This window comes from Manis pentadactyla, chromosome 4, assembly GCF_030020395.1.
Source record: "Manis pentadactyla isolate mManPen7 chromosome 4, mManPen7.hap1, whole genome shotgun sequence".
In the NCBI taxonomy this organism is placed as follows: Eukaryota; Metazoa; Chordata; class Mammalia; order Pholidota; family Manidae; genus Manis; species Manis pentadactyla.
The window spans coordinates 19,993,756-20,012,396 of NC_080022.1; the positions used below are offsets into that span (position 1 = coordinate 19,993,756).

At 53.8% G+C, this 18,641-nt stretch overlaps 2 protein-coding genes across 3 annotated transcripts; one reads left to right on the plus strand and one right to left on the minus strand.

Annotated features, from left to right (window-relative positions):
* The first annotated feature begins 200 nt into the window (after positions 1-200).
* TRNP1 (TMF1 regulated nuclear protein 1) lies at positions 201-6,303 on the plus strand. Of its 2 annotated transcripts, none has more exons than XM_036914893.2 (2): positions 201-1,165; positions 5,546-6,303. In XM_036914893.2, the coding sequence occupies exon 1, from the start codon at positions 273-275 to the stop codon at positions 978-980; it is 708 nt and encodes a 235-aa protein (XP_036770788.1). In that variant the 5' UTR covers positions 201-272; the 3' UTR covers positions 981-1,165; positions 5,546-6,303. The 2 variants fall into 2 exon arrangements, with proteins under 2 accessions (XP_036770788.1, XP_036770785.1); XM_036914890.2 differs by having other exon boundaries at positions 201-1,147.
* Positions 6,304-9,442: 3,139 nt separating this feature from the next.
* On the minus strand, positions 9,443-16,746 carry TENT5B (terminal nucleotidyltransferase 5B). The gene is made up of 2 exons (XM_036914885.2): positions 16,288-16,746; positions 9,443-11,329 (listed from the first exon to the last, which is right to left on the minus strand). The coding sequence occupies exons 1-2, from the start codon at positions 16,549-16,551 to the stop codon at positions 10,307-10,309; spliced, it is 1,287 nt and encodes a 428-aa protein (XP_036770780.1). The 5' UTR covers positions 16,552-16,746; the 3' UTR covers positions 9,443-10,306.
* Between the last annotated feature and the right edge of the window lie 1,895 nt (positions 16,747-18,641).

The window sequence follows — 18,641 nt, forward strand, 5'->3', positions numbered from 1 at the left end:
AGCAGATAGGGACGAAGGACCGACCGAGAACTTGGGCAGGGTCTTGAAAGGGAGGAGCAGGGGAGGAGGGTCCGGGGTATGCCACTCTCTGATTGGCTATTCTGTCCATCGCTCCGCCCCATGTTCTATAAAATGCATCTGCTGCTGGCTTAGCGCTAGCGTGGGAGCTGCGGCCGCTTCTCTCTCCGGTGCCTTTGCTTCTGTTCTCCCCCGGACGGGGGTGGCCGGTCAGACTCTCGGGCCCACAGCTGCAGACCGCCGGGGGGCGGGGGATGCCGGGCTGCCGCATCAGCGCCTGCGGCCCGGGGGCCCAGGAAGGGACGGCGGAACCAGGGTCTCCGCCGCCGCCGCCCCGGGAGCCCCTGTCATCCCCTCAGCCCCCGCCCTCAACTCCGACCTTGACTGCGACCCCGGCTCAGGCCTCACCGCTGCGGGAGGCAGCCCCGGCGTGGGAGGGCTCAGCGGAGGGGCAGGAGCTGCAGCGCTGGCGCCAAGGCACTAGCGGGGTCGCGGGGGGCGCCGGGCCGGCAGGGGGCGCAGGCGCCGGCGTGGTGGTGGCGGCGGCGGCCGCCGCGGCGGGGGCAGGGGGCCGGGCGCTGGAGCTGGCCGAAGCGCGGCGGCGACTACTGGAAGTGGAGGGCCGCCGGCGCCTAGTGTCGGAGCTGGAGAGCCGCGTGCTGCAGCTGCACCGCGTCTTTCTGGCGGCGGAGCTGCGCCTGGCGCACCGCGCCGAGAGCCTGGGCCGCTTAGGCGGCGGCGTGGCGCAGGCAGAGCTCTACCTGGCGGCTCACGGGTCGCGCCTCAAGAAGGGCTCGCGCCGCGGCCGCCGCGGCCGCCCGCCCGCGCTGCTCGCATCGGCGCTGGGCCTGGGAAGCTGCGTGCCCTGGGGCACCGGGCGCCTGCGGCGGGGCCATGGCCCTGAGCCCGACTCGCCCTTCCGCCGAAGTCCGCCCCGCGGCCCCGCCTCCCCCCAGCGCTGACCTCAGCGCGGTGACCCCTAGCCGCCCGCGACGGACCACCGCCGAGGTGCGGATCGACGGACTGCGGACGCCGGCTGGATGGGCGGTGTCACCGACGCTGATGGGCGGACTGACAGATCACAGGAAGAGACTGTCCGGGGGCCAAGGGCCCGGTAAAGGAGGCTGAGGTGTGGTCCTAGCGGCTGGTGCGTCCGAGGGGCAGGCCGGGCGGGGTGGCGCAGGGCCAGAATCTCCCTTCCCTGGGGCTCCTGGAGTCCACTGGGTCCCTAATAAAGCTCCGTCCACTTTCTTTTGCCGACCCTCCCAGACCTCCTGGGGAGTGATGTGGTAGCACCAAGTCCCCATTATAGAGTTGGACAAATTGAGGGTGCTCAGATCCCAGGAAATACTTGCCAGCAAACTTTTACCAAACTGACGCAGCACCCGCCACCCCACCTCCACCTGCGTTTCCTTCCCTGGGTCCCTTGAGGCTGTAAGAAGAGTCTTGGCCCTTGAGGCTGCTGCTTCTTGGCACCGCCCAGATCTTTACCTTTGGGGGACAGAATAATGAGGTTCTAGGATGGGGTGAAGGCTGGCACAGCAATGTACCATTGAACTCTCCTCTCTAAACTTCGGTCTCCTATTTCTCTTTGGGGGAGATGGAGTCCCAGGGAGGTCGAGGATTTGTTCTCATCATAGTTATACTTAGGCCCTTCCATTTCTAGGAGACAGATCTTTCCTGCATCTTCCCTTCCGTAAGAGTACTGCCTGACTTAGATAACTAGGGTGGGGTGTTTGGTAACTGCCTAGAGCCTCACCTGCTCTCCTACAGCCCCCCTCCCAACCTGTCTGTAAGTTGGCTCTGTTAGGGATGGAGCCTTTAACAGGCCCCAAGGAGGCAGGTGTGTCATCAGCTTCTAGAAAAGCCGGCCTTAAAGGGCCAGACCTGAAATAAGATCTGCTTTTCTTCCTGTCCACGTGCCTTCAGTCCCATTTCCCTGCTCCCACTCAGCTATGGATGGCCTGGGGGCTGCTTTGCTCCTCACCATTTGAGTTGACTGCAGTCTCCCTTGGCTTTCTGTCAAGTGAGTATCTTCATCTCCTAGAAGGGCTGTAGTGAGGTTAGCACAGAACAAAGGTCTGTCATCTTCTCGAATAACCCATGCAGGAATACTTAATTTTCTTAAATCACACCTAGAAATGACACTGCTTTTGCTTGTGGGGCCAGGAGCTAATATAAAGCCTTCATTTTACAGAGTGGAAAGGTCGCATGTCAGCAAAGGATAGAACTAGGTCCCAGGCCTGTGAGTGTCCTTCTGTAGTGTCTCTCCTCTGCCCAGGCAGGGGCTGGAGAGAGCCAATGTTCAGACTGTCTGCTGTGACCTAGAACAATTCTGCACCCCACTTTGGGCCAATTTCCCCTAACCCTCTCTGAACATAGCTGTCTCTCTGCATTTCGGGGCTTTGGAATGGGGAGAAGAGGGTAGGAATGAGAATGCCAGAGTCGCAGGAATCTGGTTTTAATCTTATAGTCCTGAGGGTCAGGTGCACTACTCTGAAAGGCAGAGCCCTAGGGGAGCTTCCTCCCCAGGTACTGCACTTTTTAGGTGATTTCTCAGCTAATGGCCCGGCCTTCCTGAACCCATTTTTAGCTGGGAGGAGGTCTGAGAGACTCCGAGAGAGCCTGGGAACCAGGAGAGCAGTGAGGAGCCCTTGCATCCTCTGGCCTCTCCAGAGAGGGAGAACCTGCTGAAGCTACTCTGGTCATTTCAGGTCTAAAGGCCTGGAGAGAACAAGGACCTTTTGGAGGTGACACAGTGAGCTGCTCAGGCCGCAGTGCTGGGCCGCAGCCAGGACTGTTTTCTGGGTTGCATGGGAGAAGGCACTTGGTCTAGAGAAGCTTTTAGCTAATGGTGTAAAGTGCTCTGTGCCATCACAATTTTGCCTTTCTCTGGGATTTATTGGTAATCAGCTTTGTCGTGATCTGAAGAGAGGGGAGTGGGTAGGAAATTAGAGATAGTTCTTGCTGGAGAGAGTAGTGTCTGTGTGGGAAATGGAGATTGGTCCTGGTGTCGCAGGCAGCTCTGTCCCCTCCCTCCACTTCTGGATGCTCACCAAGGACCTTGGCCAGGGCAGACAGCACTCAGTGACTTGAACCCTAGTCGTTGGTTCAATACTCTGTCCAGTACCCCTTGTCAACTAATAAAAGTCACCTTCCCACCTCTGCTTGGCTCACCCAGGACCCCCTCTAGAAGGCTCCATTTTCTCCTCCATCAACAAACTGGTATGTACTCAGTCCAGGGGCTCAGAAAGCAGCACTGACTCAGAGGGTCTCTAAAGGGCTGTGTCTCCAGCCCTCTAGGCAGCTTTCCCTGGCAGTCACGGTCCCTGAGGACCCTCTATGGGCAGGGCACTTTGTGGTGTTGGAGGACTGTTCTTAGTCCAGCACAAATAAGCATAGCCCCTAGTCAGAAGACTGACCCCTAACCCCCACAGCTTCCTGAACCTTTTCTTCATGGCCCCCAGCTCTGGGGGGTGGACCAAATACAGGGGATCTTGAGGGACTTGGGCATTGAGGGCATCAATGGTCACCAGTAAATCTCAGCAAAAGGAAATGGGGGGAACAGGAGCCTTCTTAAAGCCAGTGCCTGTGGCTGGGGGAACAGTTCAGGGTTCTAGTCTGGGACATACCCCTGCTTTCCATAAGCCCCTTCCTTCTCAGCTGGCCCAAGCCAAATGAAGGTGTCTCTGGGCCCAGCCACCAGAGGGCAGTGTGGGGCTGCTTCCGGGCCCTGGAGGGTGTGGCCGAGCAGGATTGGTCCCTAGTGTTCCTACCCACAATCAGCCCCTTCTCAGTGGCGCCGGGGCTTACTAAGCCCTGAGTTTCAAGGGGGCAGACGGAGCAGAGAGTGGCAGTCACTTAGGGAAGGGGTGCAAAGGGGGTCCTCTGGTTGGGGTGGGCCCAAAACATCAGGGACCATCAGGAAAGACTTTTCTGGAAAGAGAGGTTGCCGCTGTTGGCGATCACCATTTGCCTAAAAGCCCAGAGTCATTTCACTCCTCACAAATTTGTCACACTGATAATTGACCAGAACGGCCCATATGGCTGTCAGCTGGAGACCAAGGTGGCTTCCTGGAGATGAGGCCAAAGTAACAGGCCTCAGCTAAGGTGCTCGAAACCTTCAGTGGGCAGTCTTGGAGGATCCCTTTCCCTGACAGGTTTCTGGAGAAAAACCCAGGCAACCCAGCTTCTCAGAAGGAAAGAAGCTCCTTTACAGCCTGCAGGGGAGGAGATACTTGGGGAAGGTGGAAGATCCCCAGCCTATTTCTTCCATTAGTCCTTGACCGCACCCTGTCCAGCAGTGATGGGGGAAGGGAATCCTTGGCTCTGGAATAATACATTAACCACCTCCTCTACTCCAGGCACTGTGCTAAGCACTTTACACCCATTATCTGTTAGAATCTGCAAAGTAGGGGTTATTATCTCCATTTCCACAGATGAGGAAACAGGGAGTAAGGGAGGGCAGGCAGCTTGCCCATGGACATAGAACCCTAACTCGGGTATCCCTTATACATAGGATTGTCATGTGTCAGGCTGATGAGGGCTCTATTTGGGGGGATTTCTGGGCTCCCATCCTTTATATCTGGGTACAGTGACTCCTGGTCCTTGGATCTGGGGAGGGATGTGATTAGGCACTGGAGGAGTGGCAGAAGGGGCCACCCCAAGGTCTGGGTGCACCCCCAGAGGTTGGCACCCCAGCCTGGTTGTTTGGGCTCTTGCGGGTGAGTCAGGCTGAGTCAGCACACCTGGCTTCAGGCAAGGGCAGGGCAAGGCTGATGGGGCCTGGGTTCCCCATGGAGGGCTGCCTCCTCTCCTTGCACACCTGGGCTGGAATTTTGGTGCCAAGGAGAGGAAAGAGCTTGTAATGGTATAGGAGGGAGGTGACAGGCTTCCTGGTGGAGCAGAGAGTGCCCCAGGCATGGAACGGAACAGAAATGGGATTCAGTCCTGACCTGGAACTTCTCAGCTGGGAGACCTTGGGCAAATGACTTGCCTTCTCTGAGCCAGTTTCTGGTGTGTGTGTGTGTGTAAGTAAATGAGCAATCACACTGAATGCCTAGCACATAGTGGGGATCTTACATGTTTGATGGAGCCAATCTGCCTAGCTCAGGAGAGGCTACCAGGACAGAGCCCCCAGGCAGTGTGGGCCTTTGCTTCTCCAGAGCATTGCCATATCAGGAATCCCTGGAACAGTCTCCCTTATCCCCCGACTACAGGCCCTGAGGAACTCCATAAGGGGAGAGGTGGAGAAGGGGGCAGGCTATTCATCCCCGGAACATTCCATTCCAGCTGCTCAGACCAGTGGGGATCCCAGCCAAGGACAAAGGCCCAAGGGAACCTCTGCTCACCCCAGGAGCCCCCATCCCTTCTCGGTGGGAGCCAGCAGAGCCCTGATCCATAATATTGCCCCCACACCTTATCTCCACAAGGGCCCCTCTTAAGGAGGTGTATGTTGAAGAGTTTGGGTGGTGCTGGGTGGCTGTGAGAAAGAGGTAATTAAAGCTCTTGAAATTATTCTTTCCAGCTCCTCCCAGTTCCTCAGAGCCTCCGTTCTATGGATCTGGACTCCTGGATCCTGCTCCTTCCCTGAACGCCTCCTTCAGGAAGACTTCTCAAATCACGCTACCCAGCCTGGCACTCTCCTTTCTTCACAAGAGCCCTGCATTTTAGTGACAAGGGGCTGGATTATGGGGAAGCTGCCTATACTATGAATTCCTTTAAACATGCCACAATCCGACTGTGGCTTGTACTGTACAATTGGAAATGTTACAACAGGCCCTCCAAGACACAGTCAGCTTATTTAAGAGCGCAGCAAACATTTCCAATGTGAAGATGAAAAGGATTTCTTTTTAACACAGCCATCATAATAAGTCACAGCGCAGCTGGGGTCCTCATTTTGGAAGATGCCATCACTTCTCAGTCTAACACTGGGAGGCCTGTTTGAGGGAAAACATTGGTCAGGGATCTCTCAGTTCTCCTCACCCTCTGTCCTTGCCCTCACCATGTGGGAGTGCCTGTGGCCCCTCAGAAAGGTGATCAGCTGCTCACTCCTGGGGGCACATACCTCTTTCTCACAAAGAAGTGGTAGCAACATAAAAATTATAAGCAAAGTTTTAAGTGAAAAATGAAGCATATTTATTCAAATATCCTCAACATAGAAGGGGGGCACATTTACTCACACAAAACCCAGAACTTGTAGAATTCTGCAAAATGAATGTATATGGAATCTGTCCCTAATTTACATATTCAGGAAGAATAAATTTCAATCATGTGAGACAAATACATATAGTTTTGAGGTTTACTTTGCAAGTGTCCTTGCTGGCTTTCCTTTGTCTGTCACAACTGTTTAAGTTGGCAGGTCCTTGAGCAGCTTCTGTGTAGTTTTGTTTGGCAGTCTGGGCCTGTTGACTGATTTGCAGACTGCTTTCTCCCTTGATCTGGCACAAAGCTGACCCTCTCCAGGAAGCCTTCCCAGATTAAGGATGTGACAAGGAAGCCAGGAGCTGGGAATGCACGTGTGAGACTGTGTGACACTGAGGGAGGTCCTGCACGTCTGTGATAACCTGGCTGCGTGATGGTCGGTGGCACATTGTGACTGTGCTGGTGACTGTATGGACCTGTTTGTCAGTTAGGGTCCCAGCAGGAGACAGGGCATACACAAACTGGGAAGAGGCTTTAACGGACTATTTCCAAAAATGTGGGCTTAAGAAACTAACAGGATGGTGCAGCTAGCTCTCTGGGGCTAGCAACTGTGGGAAGCCTTTACAACTCCTGGGCCTGCAGGGGGAAGAGGAGAGTAGGGGAGGCGAGGGCACAGGGCCCTGGAAAGTGCAGCCCTGTGGAGAGGCCCCTTTCCGCAACACACACACACAGGAGCAGTGGCCTTTGGTTAACAGATGTGGCCAACTATGGCAACCTGGTGGAGAGGGAGCAGGGGGAATAAACCATGTTCTCCTCTTTCCAATCTGCTGGGGCCTCTCATAGGCTGGACCCAACAGGAAGGCAGGGAACAAGGGAGCCATTGATGCACAGTCTGTGGAGGTGAGCCTCCCCAGGGCACAGCAAGGAGGAAGGCAGGAAGTGGGACTGAGGGGGCCAACCCGTCATGTAACTGCCTGGGGTGTAGCTTCTGTTTCCCAAAGTTCATAGCAATGCTTCTGCCCACTCTGGAGCCCCTCCCGGCCACTGTGGGTCATATAAAGCGTGGGTAGACTGTTGCTTGGCAAGCACTGTGGGACTGGGGTGGGGGATAGGCTTTCTTCCCTCAGCCTTTTCCTCTATGGCTCTGATTCCCAGTTCTTGATTCTTGCCTGTCCCAGCATCTCAGTTGGTTGCAGGAATTGTCCATGAGAGAACAATGCCAGCCACTGAGTCAGAGTTTTGCTCACACATGGAAACACTGCACCACCCCCAAACACACCCACATGGACGCCTGCTGCCACCACAGGCTGCTGACATAGTCATCACAAGCCATGGCTAGTGTCACATGTATTCAAGAAAATATACATCTTGGCACACTGCTACACTCTGCCATAGTCATACATAAAATGCTGTCACAGTAATACAAATTCAGTCACATGCCAAACGTGACCTGTCGCATATATATACAGGAAACACACTGTCATGCTCATCCATGTAAAATCTGTGCATGGTGCACGGTTCATAGCAATGGTTCTGGATGGAGTCAGACAAACCTCTTTGACCTCTGGCATCCATTTCCTTGTTCTGCAAAATGTAAATAATATGTGTTCTTCTCTCTCTTGGAGTTGTGAGGATGAAATGAGAGGTATTGATCGGGAAGACCTGAGCACAGTGCCTGGTCTGCAGTAAAGCACTCCAGAAATGGTAGCTCTTCCTGGGAACTCCTGTCTCCCAGTCTCCTGCTTGTTATGCCCATGCCTGTTGCATACCAGCACCAGAGAGCACACACGCCTGCACAAGGCCAGGTGCCCTCAGGCGCACATGCCCTCCCCCAGACACGCCTGCTGGGAGTGTTTGTTCATTAACAGACAAGTTCCCTCTGCCCAGAATGCTCTTCTCCCATTCTCCTGGCTCTCTTTCCACTGTCTTTAAGTCTGTTAAATCAAATGTCACCCTTTCAATGAAGTCCACCTGACTTTAAAATCCCTTACTCTGCTACGTGTTTTTAGGCATTGCTGAACTTCTAAGACTACATAATTTCATTTACTTCCTGTCTACCCCTTTCAAATGTAATCTTCATGACATTCTTGGTCTTCTGTTAGCTGACATATTCCCAACCCCTGCAGGGGTCGCTGGCACATGTGGGCTGACTGCAGTGTACACACATGTACCGCAGGCTTCTGGCCTTCTGATCCTTTGAATGCACATCCAGGTGAACCCACTTTCTACCCCAACAATCTAAGCTTGTGTGCAAACACTGTGAGCATCCCCCTCACGCCCAGATCCAGAGCTGAGACACACTGAAGGCTTCCTAGAACCCAGGCTGGGTGGGCATGGTTGGGGTGGGCTGGGTGGAGCTGCTGCAGTCACCAGGTGAAGAAAGCCTTCCCACTTGCCCTTCTGCCATTGAGCCTGGCAGGAACCCACTGGGCAGGTGAGGTGGCTGGACTCAACTAGGTGACTTGGGGCCTCCTCTGTGGCCTTGTTTCTTCCACCTTGGCTGGAACCATCAAAGCCACCACTTCAGAAGCCACTAATGAGGCTGAATATGTTAAAGGCTTTTTAACCTCTGGATCAAAGAGGCTGGATAAACAGTGGGCAGCGTCCAGGCCTGGACTGGCTGATGCCCTGAGGGAACAGCTCTCTGAGAGTTTGTGGCTGACGTTCACTGCCATCCAGCCAGGCATGGCCCCAGCTGGGTTTGGAAAGAAAAGACCCTGCCGGGCTAGGGGACCTGCTTAAAGCAAGCCAGAGAATGCTCATCCAGAACTTGGGGGCAAGAGAGGGAGTTGGAGGATTGAGAGAACCTCTCCCAGGTAAGGAGGCCAAACATGGGCTCTAGGGGACCCTAAAAATCCCCCAGTCTCAGCTGCCACTACTGGAGGGGTCTCTGGCCCAGATTCACCCAACTTGTTCTCTACCTGCTTCCTGATTGGGGTAGGGTGGGCAGAGCTATGGCAAAGCAGCCTGTGGGAGTGAGGCCAGGGCCAGGGCCATTAGGACTCCAGGTAGGGAACACTGAAATAGTTACTCTTCAGTGGAGACTTGCTGAGGCAGTTTGCAGGTACAAGTCACATGTATAGACACAAGCTCCTAGCACATTGTCAAGCTGGTGCTGGTGCTGAGTGAAAGGGTGGTAGTCCCCCAGACCCAGCCTGGGATTCAGACACCAACCCCTCTGAATGTCCCCTCCTACCAGCCAGACTCAGGCAGGGGGAGGCAGCCACAGCCCCCACAGCCATGGAAGGTCCTTCTCCCGGGAGAAATCATGGTGCTAGGCTCAGTGTAGACAATCTTTATTGGCAGGTGTTGAGAGTGCAAAATAGTAACAAATGCAGAGCGATGGGAAAGGAGGGAGAGTACAGCTTCCCTTTCCCAAGTGAAGATCGGTGGCCAGGCCAGTGGAGTGGGAGCACTTGCTTGTGACCACTCTGGGCCCAGAACCCTCTGAAGAACAAGTTCCCAGGCAGGAGGGCTCCTCACAGCACGAGGGAAGGGAGCAACACCCCGGAAAGGGGCCACTCTCAACCCAAGATGGTGGCACACAGGCTGCTTGGCTCCTGTCCACCACACACCTCAACAGCTGGGGGTAGGGGAATTAGGGGACTGGGCTAAACTATCCCTCTCCAAACCCTCTTGCCTCAGTGTCCCTCCTTCCAGTGATTAGCCAGGTTGGATCAGCAGGGCCTGTTACTGGCCCAGCCTGACCCAAGTAGTTCCCATACATATCATATATTTTAGCATTGTGTAGGCTGCAGGCCCTTGGAGGGTGCTGCAATCACTGAGGGCTGGCTCGAGCCAAAAAGACCCTTTGTAGGTCACAGAAATCAACCCAAGATGGTGGCACTGAGGCTACCACCCCAAATATGCTTTGTCTCTTGAAGGCAATTGACCCCCAAGGGAAACAGCCCCTGCACCCCACTGTCATGCTGGTCCAAAAGTGTGGTGCAGTAACTGAAGGGTCCATTTGCCAAGAACCCCAGGGGCCTCACTTGGGGCAGTCTGGTCTGTTTAATCGAAGGCCCATCTTGCAACAGTACTGGGCCACCTGGCACCAACTGCCTGTCTCTGGTCATGTCCTCCACACCTTCCTGGAGGCCCCACTCCCATGGGGAGGCCCAGTTCCTTCTGGCTAGGGTCCGAGTCAGTTACAAGGCAGCCAGGTGGGATAGGAGGAATGGGCCCGGGCCAGCAGAGGCTGCACAGGGGTCACATAGTAGTTGACAGTAGCAGGCACCACCCCGTCAGGGCCTGGAGGGCGCCAGGCCAGGGCAGCCGCAGCAGCGGGGCCCTGCTCGGCCAGCGCCTGGAGTGCCAGTGTGGCAATGAGGTCCAGTGTCTGGCGGCGCTCGTGGTTCATGAGGCACACGGTGCTCTCATTGACCACCCGGTGCAGCGTCACCAGGCAGGCGTAGCGGCGGGCCGAGTCAGCCCCACTGAAGTGGGCCTCCAGGTAACGCTCCAGGGTGCGCTGCTGCTCCGCCAGGTCTGGGAAGTCTATGAAGAAGCGAGAGCACATGTAGCGTTGCAGGGCACGCACATCCGTGCTGGGCCGCGGCCGGAAGCCCCGCACCAGGAGGTGGCAGTACTTGAGAAGGCCACCACCTCGGATCTCCTCAGGGCTGCGTGTGGCAATTACGCGGTGCTGCAGGTGCTCCAAGGCCTCGGCGAAGTCCCCGTAAAGGCTCTCGCCTGTCACAGTTGGGTGGAAAGCCTCCGACATGGGTGTGGAGGAGCACTGGCCAAAGAGCAGCAGGGAGTCCAGGATGATCTGGAAGGAATCAACACTGAACTCGAACTGGCGCCTGACTGAGTCCACAAACTTGAGTTCCACATTCTTGCCACTCTTGTTGGACAGTGAGATGAGGCTCCAGCGGTCCGTGTCCGTGCACACTTTCACCAGCTTCTGCACATATGCCTCCTTGAGCGTCAGTGGCGTAATTTTGGCCCTGCTCACACCAGCTGGCAGGAAGTCCAGCAGGCGGGCCAGCACCACCTCCTTGGTCAGCTGGAAGGATGCCTCACTGTGCAGGTCCACGCGGAACACCAGGTCCAGGTCCTTGTAGCCCAAGCCACTCTCCGGGTGCAGCACATGGCTGGCCGCGGAACCATGCAGCCGCACACTGTGCACGCGCAGCCCCTGTTCCTCCAGGCTGCTGCGGACCACCTGCAAAGGTGACAGCAGGAGGGAGAGGTGTTAGGAGTCTGGGCCTTCAGGGCTTCCATTTAATAGTCACAGAAACATCAACCACTGTTGACCACTTACCAGCTGTCATGCCTTTGGAAAGCCATTTAATTCTCTAAACCTTGATTTCCTAATCTGGAGAATGGCCCACTCAAAGACTGAGAAAGAACAGCAATAATGATAGCAAAAGCATGCACAGAATTTACTAAATGCCAGGTCCTGATCTAAGAACTTCAAACATGGGGATCTAAACTCACATAATTCTCACAATAACCCAACAAGGCAGGTGCTATTATTCCGTCTTTACAGATAGGGAAATGGAAGCACCGAGGCGCCGAGTAACTTGCCCAAGGTCACACAGTTGGTGAATGCAGACCTGGGAATTAAACTCAGTCTCTTAACCACTATAATATTCTATCTCTCTGAAACTGTAAGTAAAATGTTTCATGTTATGCCAGGCATGATGCTAATTGCTCAAATGTGTTGGGAATGTAAACAGCAGTCCACAGGTATGACTACATTAACCCTCCTAATAATCCTATATTTGAGTATTATTATCCCAATTTATAGATGGGGACCTGAGGCACAGAGTGGTTAAGAAATACAACCAAGGTCAGAGAATGGCTAAGCTGAGACTAGAACCGAGGTCAGTTGTATTTTCAAGTCCATGCATGCTCTTTTGACTATGACACACTCAACTCAATTCATCTTTATATTACACTTATTTTGCAGATGAGAAAACTGAGGCTTATGATTGTAAAACACCTAAGGCTCAGAGGGAAAGCCATTCAGAATTGGCAGGGCTGGAAGTTGACACCCAGACCCTTTCTGCCCTTGGGAGACAGGGTGGGTCAAGATCTTAGGAATCCTCCCAAGTCAAGTGGAAAGAGATGTAGCAGACCCCATCTGCTGGCACAGGAACATGACAGGTTTGAACCTATCTGTTCCTTTAACCAGAGGAGAATCCCTGGACCTAGGACCAGTTGGGGACAAAGCAGGGGCTGGGCCCTCAGCAACCCCGAGTACTTCATACACCATCCAGAAAGTGACCAGGCAGCATTCTTACCCTGAGTGATTCTGCAACCCCGCCTTGTGCCAAGTCAGCCCCAGCTCTAAGTCAGGCTGCCGTCCTGCCTCTCAGGGAATTACTGCAAAGAATGCACTTAAGTGCTGAGAAGGCAAGCATCAGTGGGGCAATCTGAGGCGGGCGGCTCCCTCCAGGAAGACTTCCCGGAGGAGGACCCTGGCTAGGGGAAGGTAGTGTCATGGCTATGGGAGTAAGCAACTGGTGATGAGGAACATGGTTGGAGGGGGGGGAGGGTTGGTGCTGGGAGGAAAGAGGAATATTGCTTAGTCTTCTATTAGGTGTCAGGCACTGAACCTTCTCACGAGAATCAATGGGGGATAGATCTTCATGAACCCCAAGTTTTAGATGGGGAAACTGAGGCTCACAGGAGGAGAGTCATCTGTCCAAGATCACACAGAGGTACCTTCAAATGCAGGAGTGGTTGACTCCATAGTCTATTTTTTTAAATCAGATTGCCATCCCAGGGTTCAGAAGGAGCAGAGATCAGAAACTAGGGTTCTAATCCATCCTCCCTTTCAGAGTTTCAAAGTGAGGGCAAACCTCCAGTCACTGAAGCCCAGAGTCAGGGTAAGTGGGGAACAGGAAGGTGGGGTTTGGGAATGCCTTGCTCAGACAGTCAGGGGAGGCTGGATGTTAGGGGCCAGTAACTGCAAACTGCAGTCTAGCCTGTGGGACTTTTAACCTGTACTTGATGCGGGCAGCCATGCCATAATAGGCCAAGGACAAAAATGGCCCAAAGACCTGGTCCCAAGGACCCTGGCAGACTTGCAGAGCAGACCAGCCCCCCCCCCCCCACCCGACCAAGTCCGATTAGAATTGACTGGGCCTTCCTCAGTGCCAGCTCCCGCTCCCAGGCTGGTGCTCACCCCAGGGCATGGCATCTGGCCTGGCGAGTAGGTAGGAGAACCCTTGTTAAATCTCCTGTGTCAGGCCATGGGGCCGGCTGTGTCAGCCAGCCAGCAGCTGTTGTGTCTTTCCCAGGTGTGACTATAGCCAGCTTGGCAGGCAGACCCCAGATACTGCCACACCCAAGGACTGCAGGGCAGTTTGGAGCCTCCTGAATCAGACTTTCCAGCCATTGAGGGGGCAATGGCTGCACCCTCCTTTCTCCTGTGCCAAGAACCCCCCCAGAACCACTCTGCTCCCAGGCCATTGCCAAAACCTGCAGAGAAACTGAAGGTGCTGTCAGCTAGCAGGCTTACAAAACTCGTTTTCAGAGGCTGCCTAAAGAAGGCCCTCTGGCAGCTGGAGAGATCAGATTGTCTAATTCAATTCTCTGGGCCCAGAAAGGACTCATCCAAGGTCACACAGACAATAAATGGCCAAGTGTGGGTAAAATTGTAATATTTCCAGAATATCTCACCTGGCTTTAGTGCATCTCCATATCAACAGGTGTTCCTCAGGGGTGGATAAAAGTAGTTCATCTCCATATCAATGGGCAATTACCTGGGCAACCAGGGCTTATCTGAACCTGAGAAGCTAGGGGAAGGTCTTGCTTGCTTCTGCAGAGCAGGAAAGAGACAGCCTCGGATTGCAGTTTGTGAGCAATAAATGGGCTTTAAACTGTATTTCTCTCTTTGACTGATTTCGGTTTTAGAGGTATTTTTTGCCCCAGGATTTCCTCTCCTGGAGTTACACCAGGCTTTAGAGCCAGGCCTCCCAGAATTATGGGTAGGAGGTCCTCCAACAGGAAAGTGGGTCCCTCTAGCCCAGGTACAGCAAGAACAACATCCCTAGCTGCTCCCATTGCCGCTGTAGGTGAAGTATTGTGGGGAGAGAGAGGAAGAAAGGTTTAAATTCTTGAACCATGGAACAACTCAGCATTGGTGAGCAGCTCCAAGTCAACAACTAGCACCCCCTACACATATACCTAGCACCCCCACTACACCGACATATTCCAATAGTTTGTGAAGTTGCCTGCTGCAGATTCCCACCAGGAGATGGACTTTCTTCCCTGTAGAGGCAAATGTACAGCCCAGGTGAAGGTACCTGTTCCCCATTGACTGGGGAACCAGAAAGGGTGTTGGAGAGCGGTCCAACCCATCCTCACTGAAGATGGGGACACTAGGCCCAGCAAAGGGAACCGACAACAGTGCAGGCCCTGAAGCCAGATGTTCAACCTTCCAGTCCAGCTCTGAAGACTCCACTGACCCTTCCCACGACGATCTGCGATAACTCTGACCCTAGTCTAGGAGGACATTGTACTACTATTGCATTGTAAAGTCAGCTCTTACTGACCTGTAGTCTCTCTCACCTGGTTGGGAGCCCCTGGAAGGCAGAGAGGCTGGGTCCCGGTCCCAGTCACATCTATGCCCTGTGTGCTAAGCAGGGCTTGGCACAGAAGAGGCACCAGTAAAGGCAGTTTGGGTCATAATTGACAGGAGCAGAGTCTTCCCCTCCAGGGTACACCCTGTCCCTGCGGAGGGGAGCTGCCACACTGAGTTCTCCTGATCAACCCCCTTCAATGATTGGAACAATAGTCCTGGAGGTATAGAAGTTGGGGCCCCAAGGTTGACCTCACTGTCCTGGGGAGAAAAGTCTCAACTGGTTTCCTAATTACCCCATGAGACAGCGGGCAGCCAGGAATGCTTCCATAAGCACTGCTGGGGCTGCTAGTGAGTCAGGGCTGGGGAATCTGCCCCTACTCCCTCCCATTCCTTGAGAGGGAGGGCGAGGTAATCCCCCAGCAAGTACCCCTCCCCCTCTGTGGATGGTAAGGCACCAGGCGGCTGGGGAGTGGTCTGCTTCACCTAGCTTGTATGGCTACCTCCCCAGAAAGGCTTCCTCCACAGGAATACATAGAAATTGACTGGGTTTTCTAGTTTCTATTGGAAGACTCTCTTAGGATGTAGGAGTTGAGTCTTAGGAGCTAGGGAAGGGATGGGAAACCTTGAACCTGCAGCAGCTGGCTCCCAGGAAGACCCAAGATTCCCTGGGTTTGAGTTTCACCTCTTTTGGTAAACGTAGGCAGCTCACTGCCACTTTTGCTGCCTTAGCTTCCCAAGCTATAAAATGGGTATGAAAATAGTCATATTTGGCATTTCAGAGCATGCCAGAGCCCGAGCTATATAGATAAAAGAGCATTTTTAGAATTGCTGGATGTCAAGGAAAGGGAAAAGGGAGCCTGAGGAAGGGGAGAGGGGTTGCCAGAATTTGCTTCTCTCACTCCTCAGGAGAGACCTGGGTGGGCCTTCATTTCCGATCTTGGAGAGGGAGAAACACCTAAACAGGATGCCCGATGCTGACTCTGACATGTGGGCATAATGTCTGGGTTGGGGATTAGTGAATCTCCTCCTGCTATAACCCCAGCTGAGAAGGAGACCTTGTTGAGATTTCTTGGCCTTTCCACCTAGCCAGGGGCTCTTGAGCCAAAATCTGTGGGAGCACAGGCCAGAATCTGCCCCTAGAATCTTGGGAGAGGCAAGGGGTGGGGGGTGAGGCTCAGGGATGATGATTTGGGGATGAAAAGAAGTATTTTGAATCCAAGCATACACACCTACCCACCCAGGGCTGCCTGGCCCCTTTGTTTTTGCAGGTGGGGCTGTTCTTCCCCCTGCCACCAGGTCCCTCCCCATTTTCTTCCCTCTCCCAGCCAGGACATGGATGAATGGTCGGAGGGAATCGGGGCTCCCCAGGTGGGCGATGAGAAAGCCAAGTGGGGAGGGATTATGAGATGTAGGGGGAAGAGGGTATGGTTTTCCAATCAATGCACTAAGCGATTTTGTTAGAGCCCCTGTCCCTCTCTGAGCCTCATTTGTGAGCCAGTTAGCTGTCCAGCCAATTGAACAGACGCTTTCCAGCAGGAGAGACTGAGGATAGAGACCCCCATGCTCCCTAGCCAGCGCGCTCTCACCTGCACGATCTGCCGGGGCTGTACACTCAGCGTGGGGAAGTTGCCCCGCCCGTGAATGGGAATCGGCTCGCTCAGGAGTGCGTCCAGCCGCTTCACCTGTGGCCAGCCCAGCCCACTCAGGTGCCGTCCGAGGGAGGCCGGTGAGGCCTCTGGGTCGGGGCCGCCGCCTGCCGGGGTGGCCGTGGTCACCGCCAAGGCCGCAGCCGTCCCCACGTGCGCAGCTGCCTGGTCCGGGGTCTCAGCCCCGCTCTCCGACGGCATCATTAGCCTGGCCCCGGGGCCCCGACGGTAGAAACCTGGGTGAGGGGCTGGCTAAGGGGAGGAGGGCAGGGAGAGCCGCTGGGCCGGGGCCAAGGCGGGGGCGCGGTTGCAGGGACGGGTGGCAGCAACGGCGAGGAAAACCCACGGCACACCTCCAACAGCGACGACCAACCGACCCTAAAGTGTGTCTCCCAGGGCCCAGCCGACTCTTATAGGCCGCGGGCGACCTGCCCATTGGTTGGGACAGCTGTCACACAGCAGTAGTGACCCCCCTCCTCTAGACGTCCCAGCCATTGGTCCTCAGAGCTTTGCACGTGAGTCACTGGTAGCCAGGGAGATTCCGATTGGCTGGAAGGCACGCCCCTGCCCCGCCCTCCTGCTAGGGCTGAATTGCCTCCTGTGGTCTTTAAAGAACTTCTGTCCTCGGTGATTGGCTTGGGCGGAGACAGGCTGAACTTAAAGGGACTTGCGCCCTCCAGGGGCTGGCAGGAGAGAAGTAACCCATGGAATTTGTAGCGGAGTCGGAATACTAAGAAATTCAGGGGTTTTTGGTGCTGAAAGGAATTTAGAAATCACCTAGCCTGGTCCTAGCCATCCGCTTTTTTCAGAAGCCCAGAGAGATTGCGCCACTCAGTTCAACTTCACATTGTGCTCCTCTTGCTCTCCGGCAATCTTCCAGAGTCAAGGAAAGGTAACAAACCCTGTATATAGACGTAGACACTTTTTAACGCACTCTGTTGATTGGCTCTTGCCAACCACAGCCAGGCCACCTTTAAGGTTCCCATTTAGGAGAGGGGAAACCTGCTCAGAGAGGGGTTGTGACTCCTTCAAGGTCACACAGCAAAGGAGTCGGCTCTGTGCTGAACCTGGGCTATATAATCTGTGGCGCATGCTCTTTCTACTACACTGGGTAGACCTAGGGCGTTTTACAGGGGCTGTAGGATGGAGGGAAGCTGGAACTGCGGGATTGATTTTCTGGACCCACCGTCTTGGGCCCTTCTGGCAGGGGCTTCCTGGGCAGCTGGCAGAAGTCTTTCAGCCTTCTCAGGTCCCTGGTGCCCTCATTCAAGTCACTAAAGCTCTCTAACCCAGTTTCCTCATCTGCCCCAAAGAAAGTGCTCAATAAATATTTTTAAAATTTTGATTTGATTATTTATAGTTTGCAAAACATTTTCATATGTTCTCTTGAAGTAATATGTTTACATGTTTTTCGCTCCCACTTTACAAGCCTAGAGGGATGAGGCTTATTATTGTTACTTTTAAATTCATCTTTTTTTCTAATTTTAAATATATGTGTTTGTTGCAAAATTTCAGAAATTGAGTGTGCTTGGTACATCACTACAATAATATTCTCTTAAATATCATTCTACTAATAATATATCAAGTTAAATATCATTCTCCTAATGCTCTCTTATTCTTTAAGGTAGGCTGGGCAAGGAGTAACATGCCCAAGGTAGAGAAGGAGAAACCAAGACATAGAAATGGTAAAGTACATTCTGAGGTCATCAACTTGCCTCTGACAGACTTGTGACTAGAACCCAGCAGCCTGACTCTCAGACTAGAGCAACTCCTTCCTCTTTCTGGACACCAGCACAAGCAAGATCCTGCCCTTTTCCCTCCCTCCACTTTGCCTGGGATCGGGGGCCTCCTCTGGCCCCTTGTTGCTCCACTGTTTGGCCGTGTGACTGTGGGCAAGTCCCTTGCACTGTCCTCAGCACAGTGGCTTTCTATTTTGTTTTGCCTTCTCTTGAAAGGTAAGAAATAGATAAGAAACCTCCTTTGGCTGAGCCCAGAGTTTCCAAACCTTTGACCTCCATGCCCCAGAAAAGGAAGGAAAAAAAAAGAAACTAACATTCACTGAGTACCTACACTGTGCCACATTATTTTACATGCACAACTCCTAATTCCTAAAAACACACCTCAAGATGTGCAATCATTATCCTCAATTTACAGATGATGAAACCAAGGCTTAGAGAGGTCAAGGGACATGCACAAGGTAACAATCAGTAAGTAGCAGTGTAACACTTGAATCCAGGTCTCCTGACTCCAGCGCTCTATTTTTCAAATGCTCCTCATGGAACAGTTGGCACAGA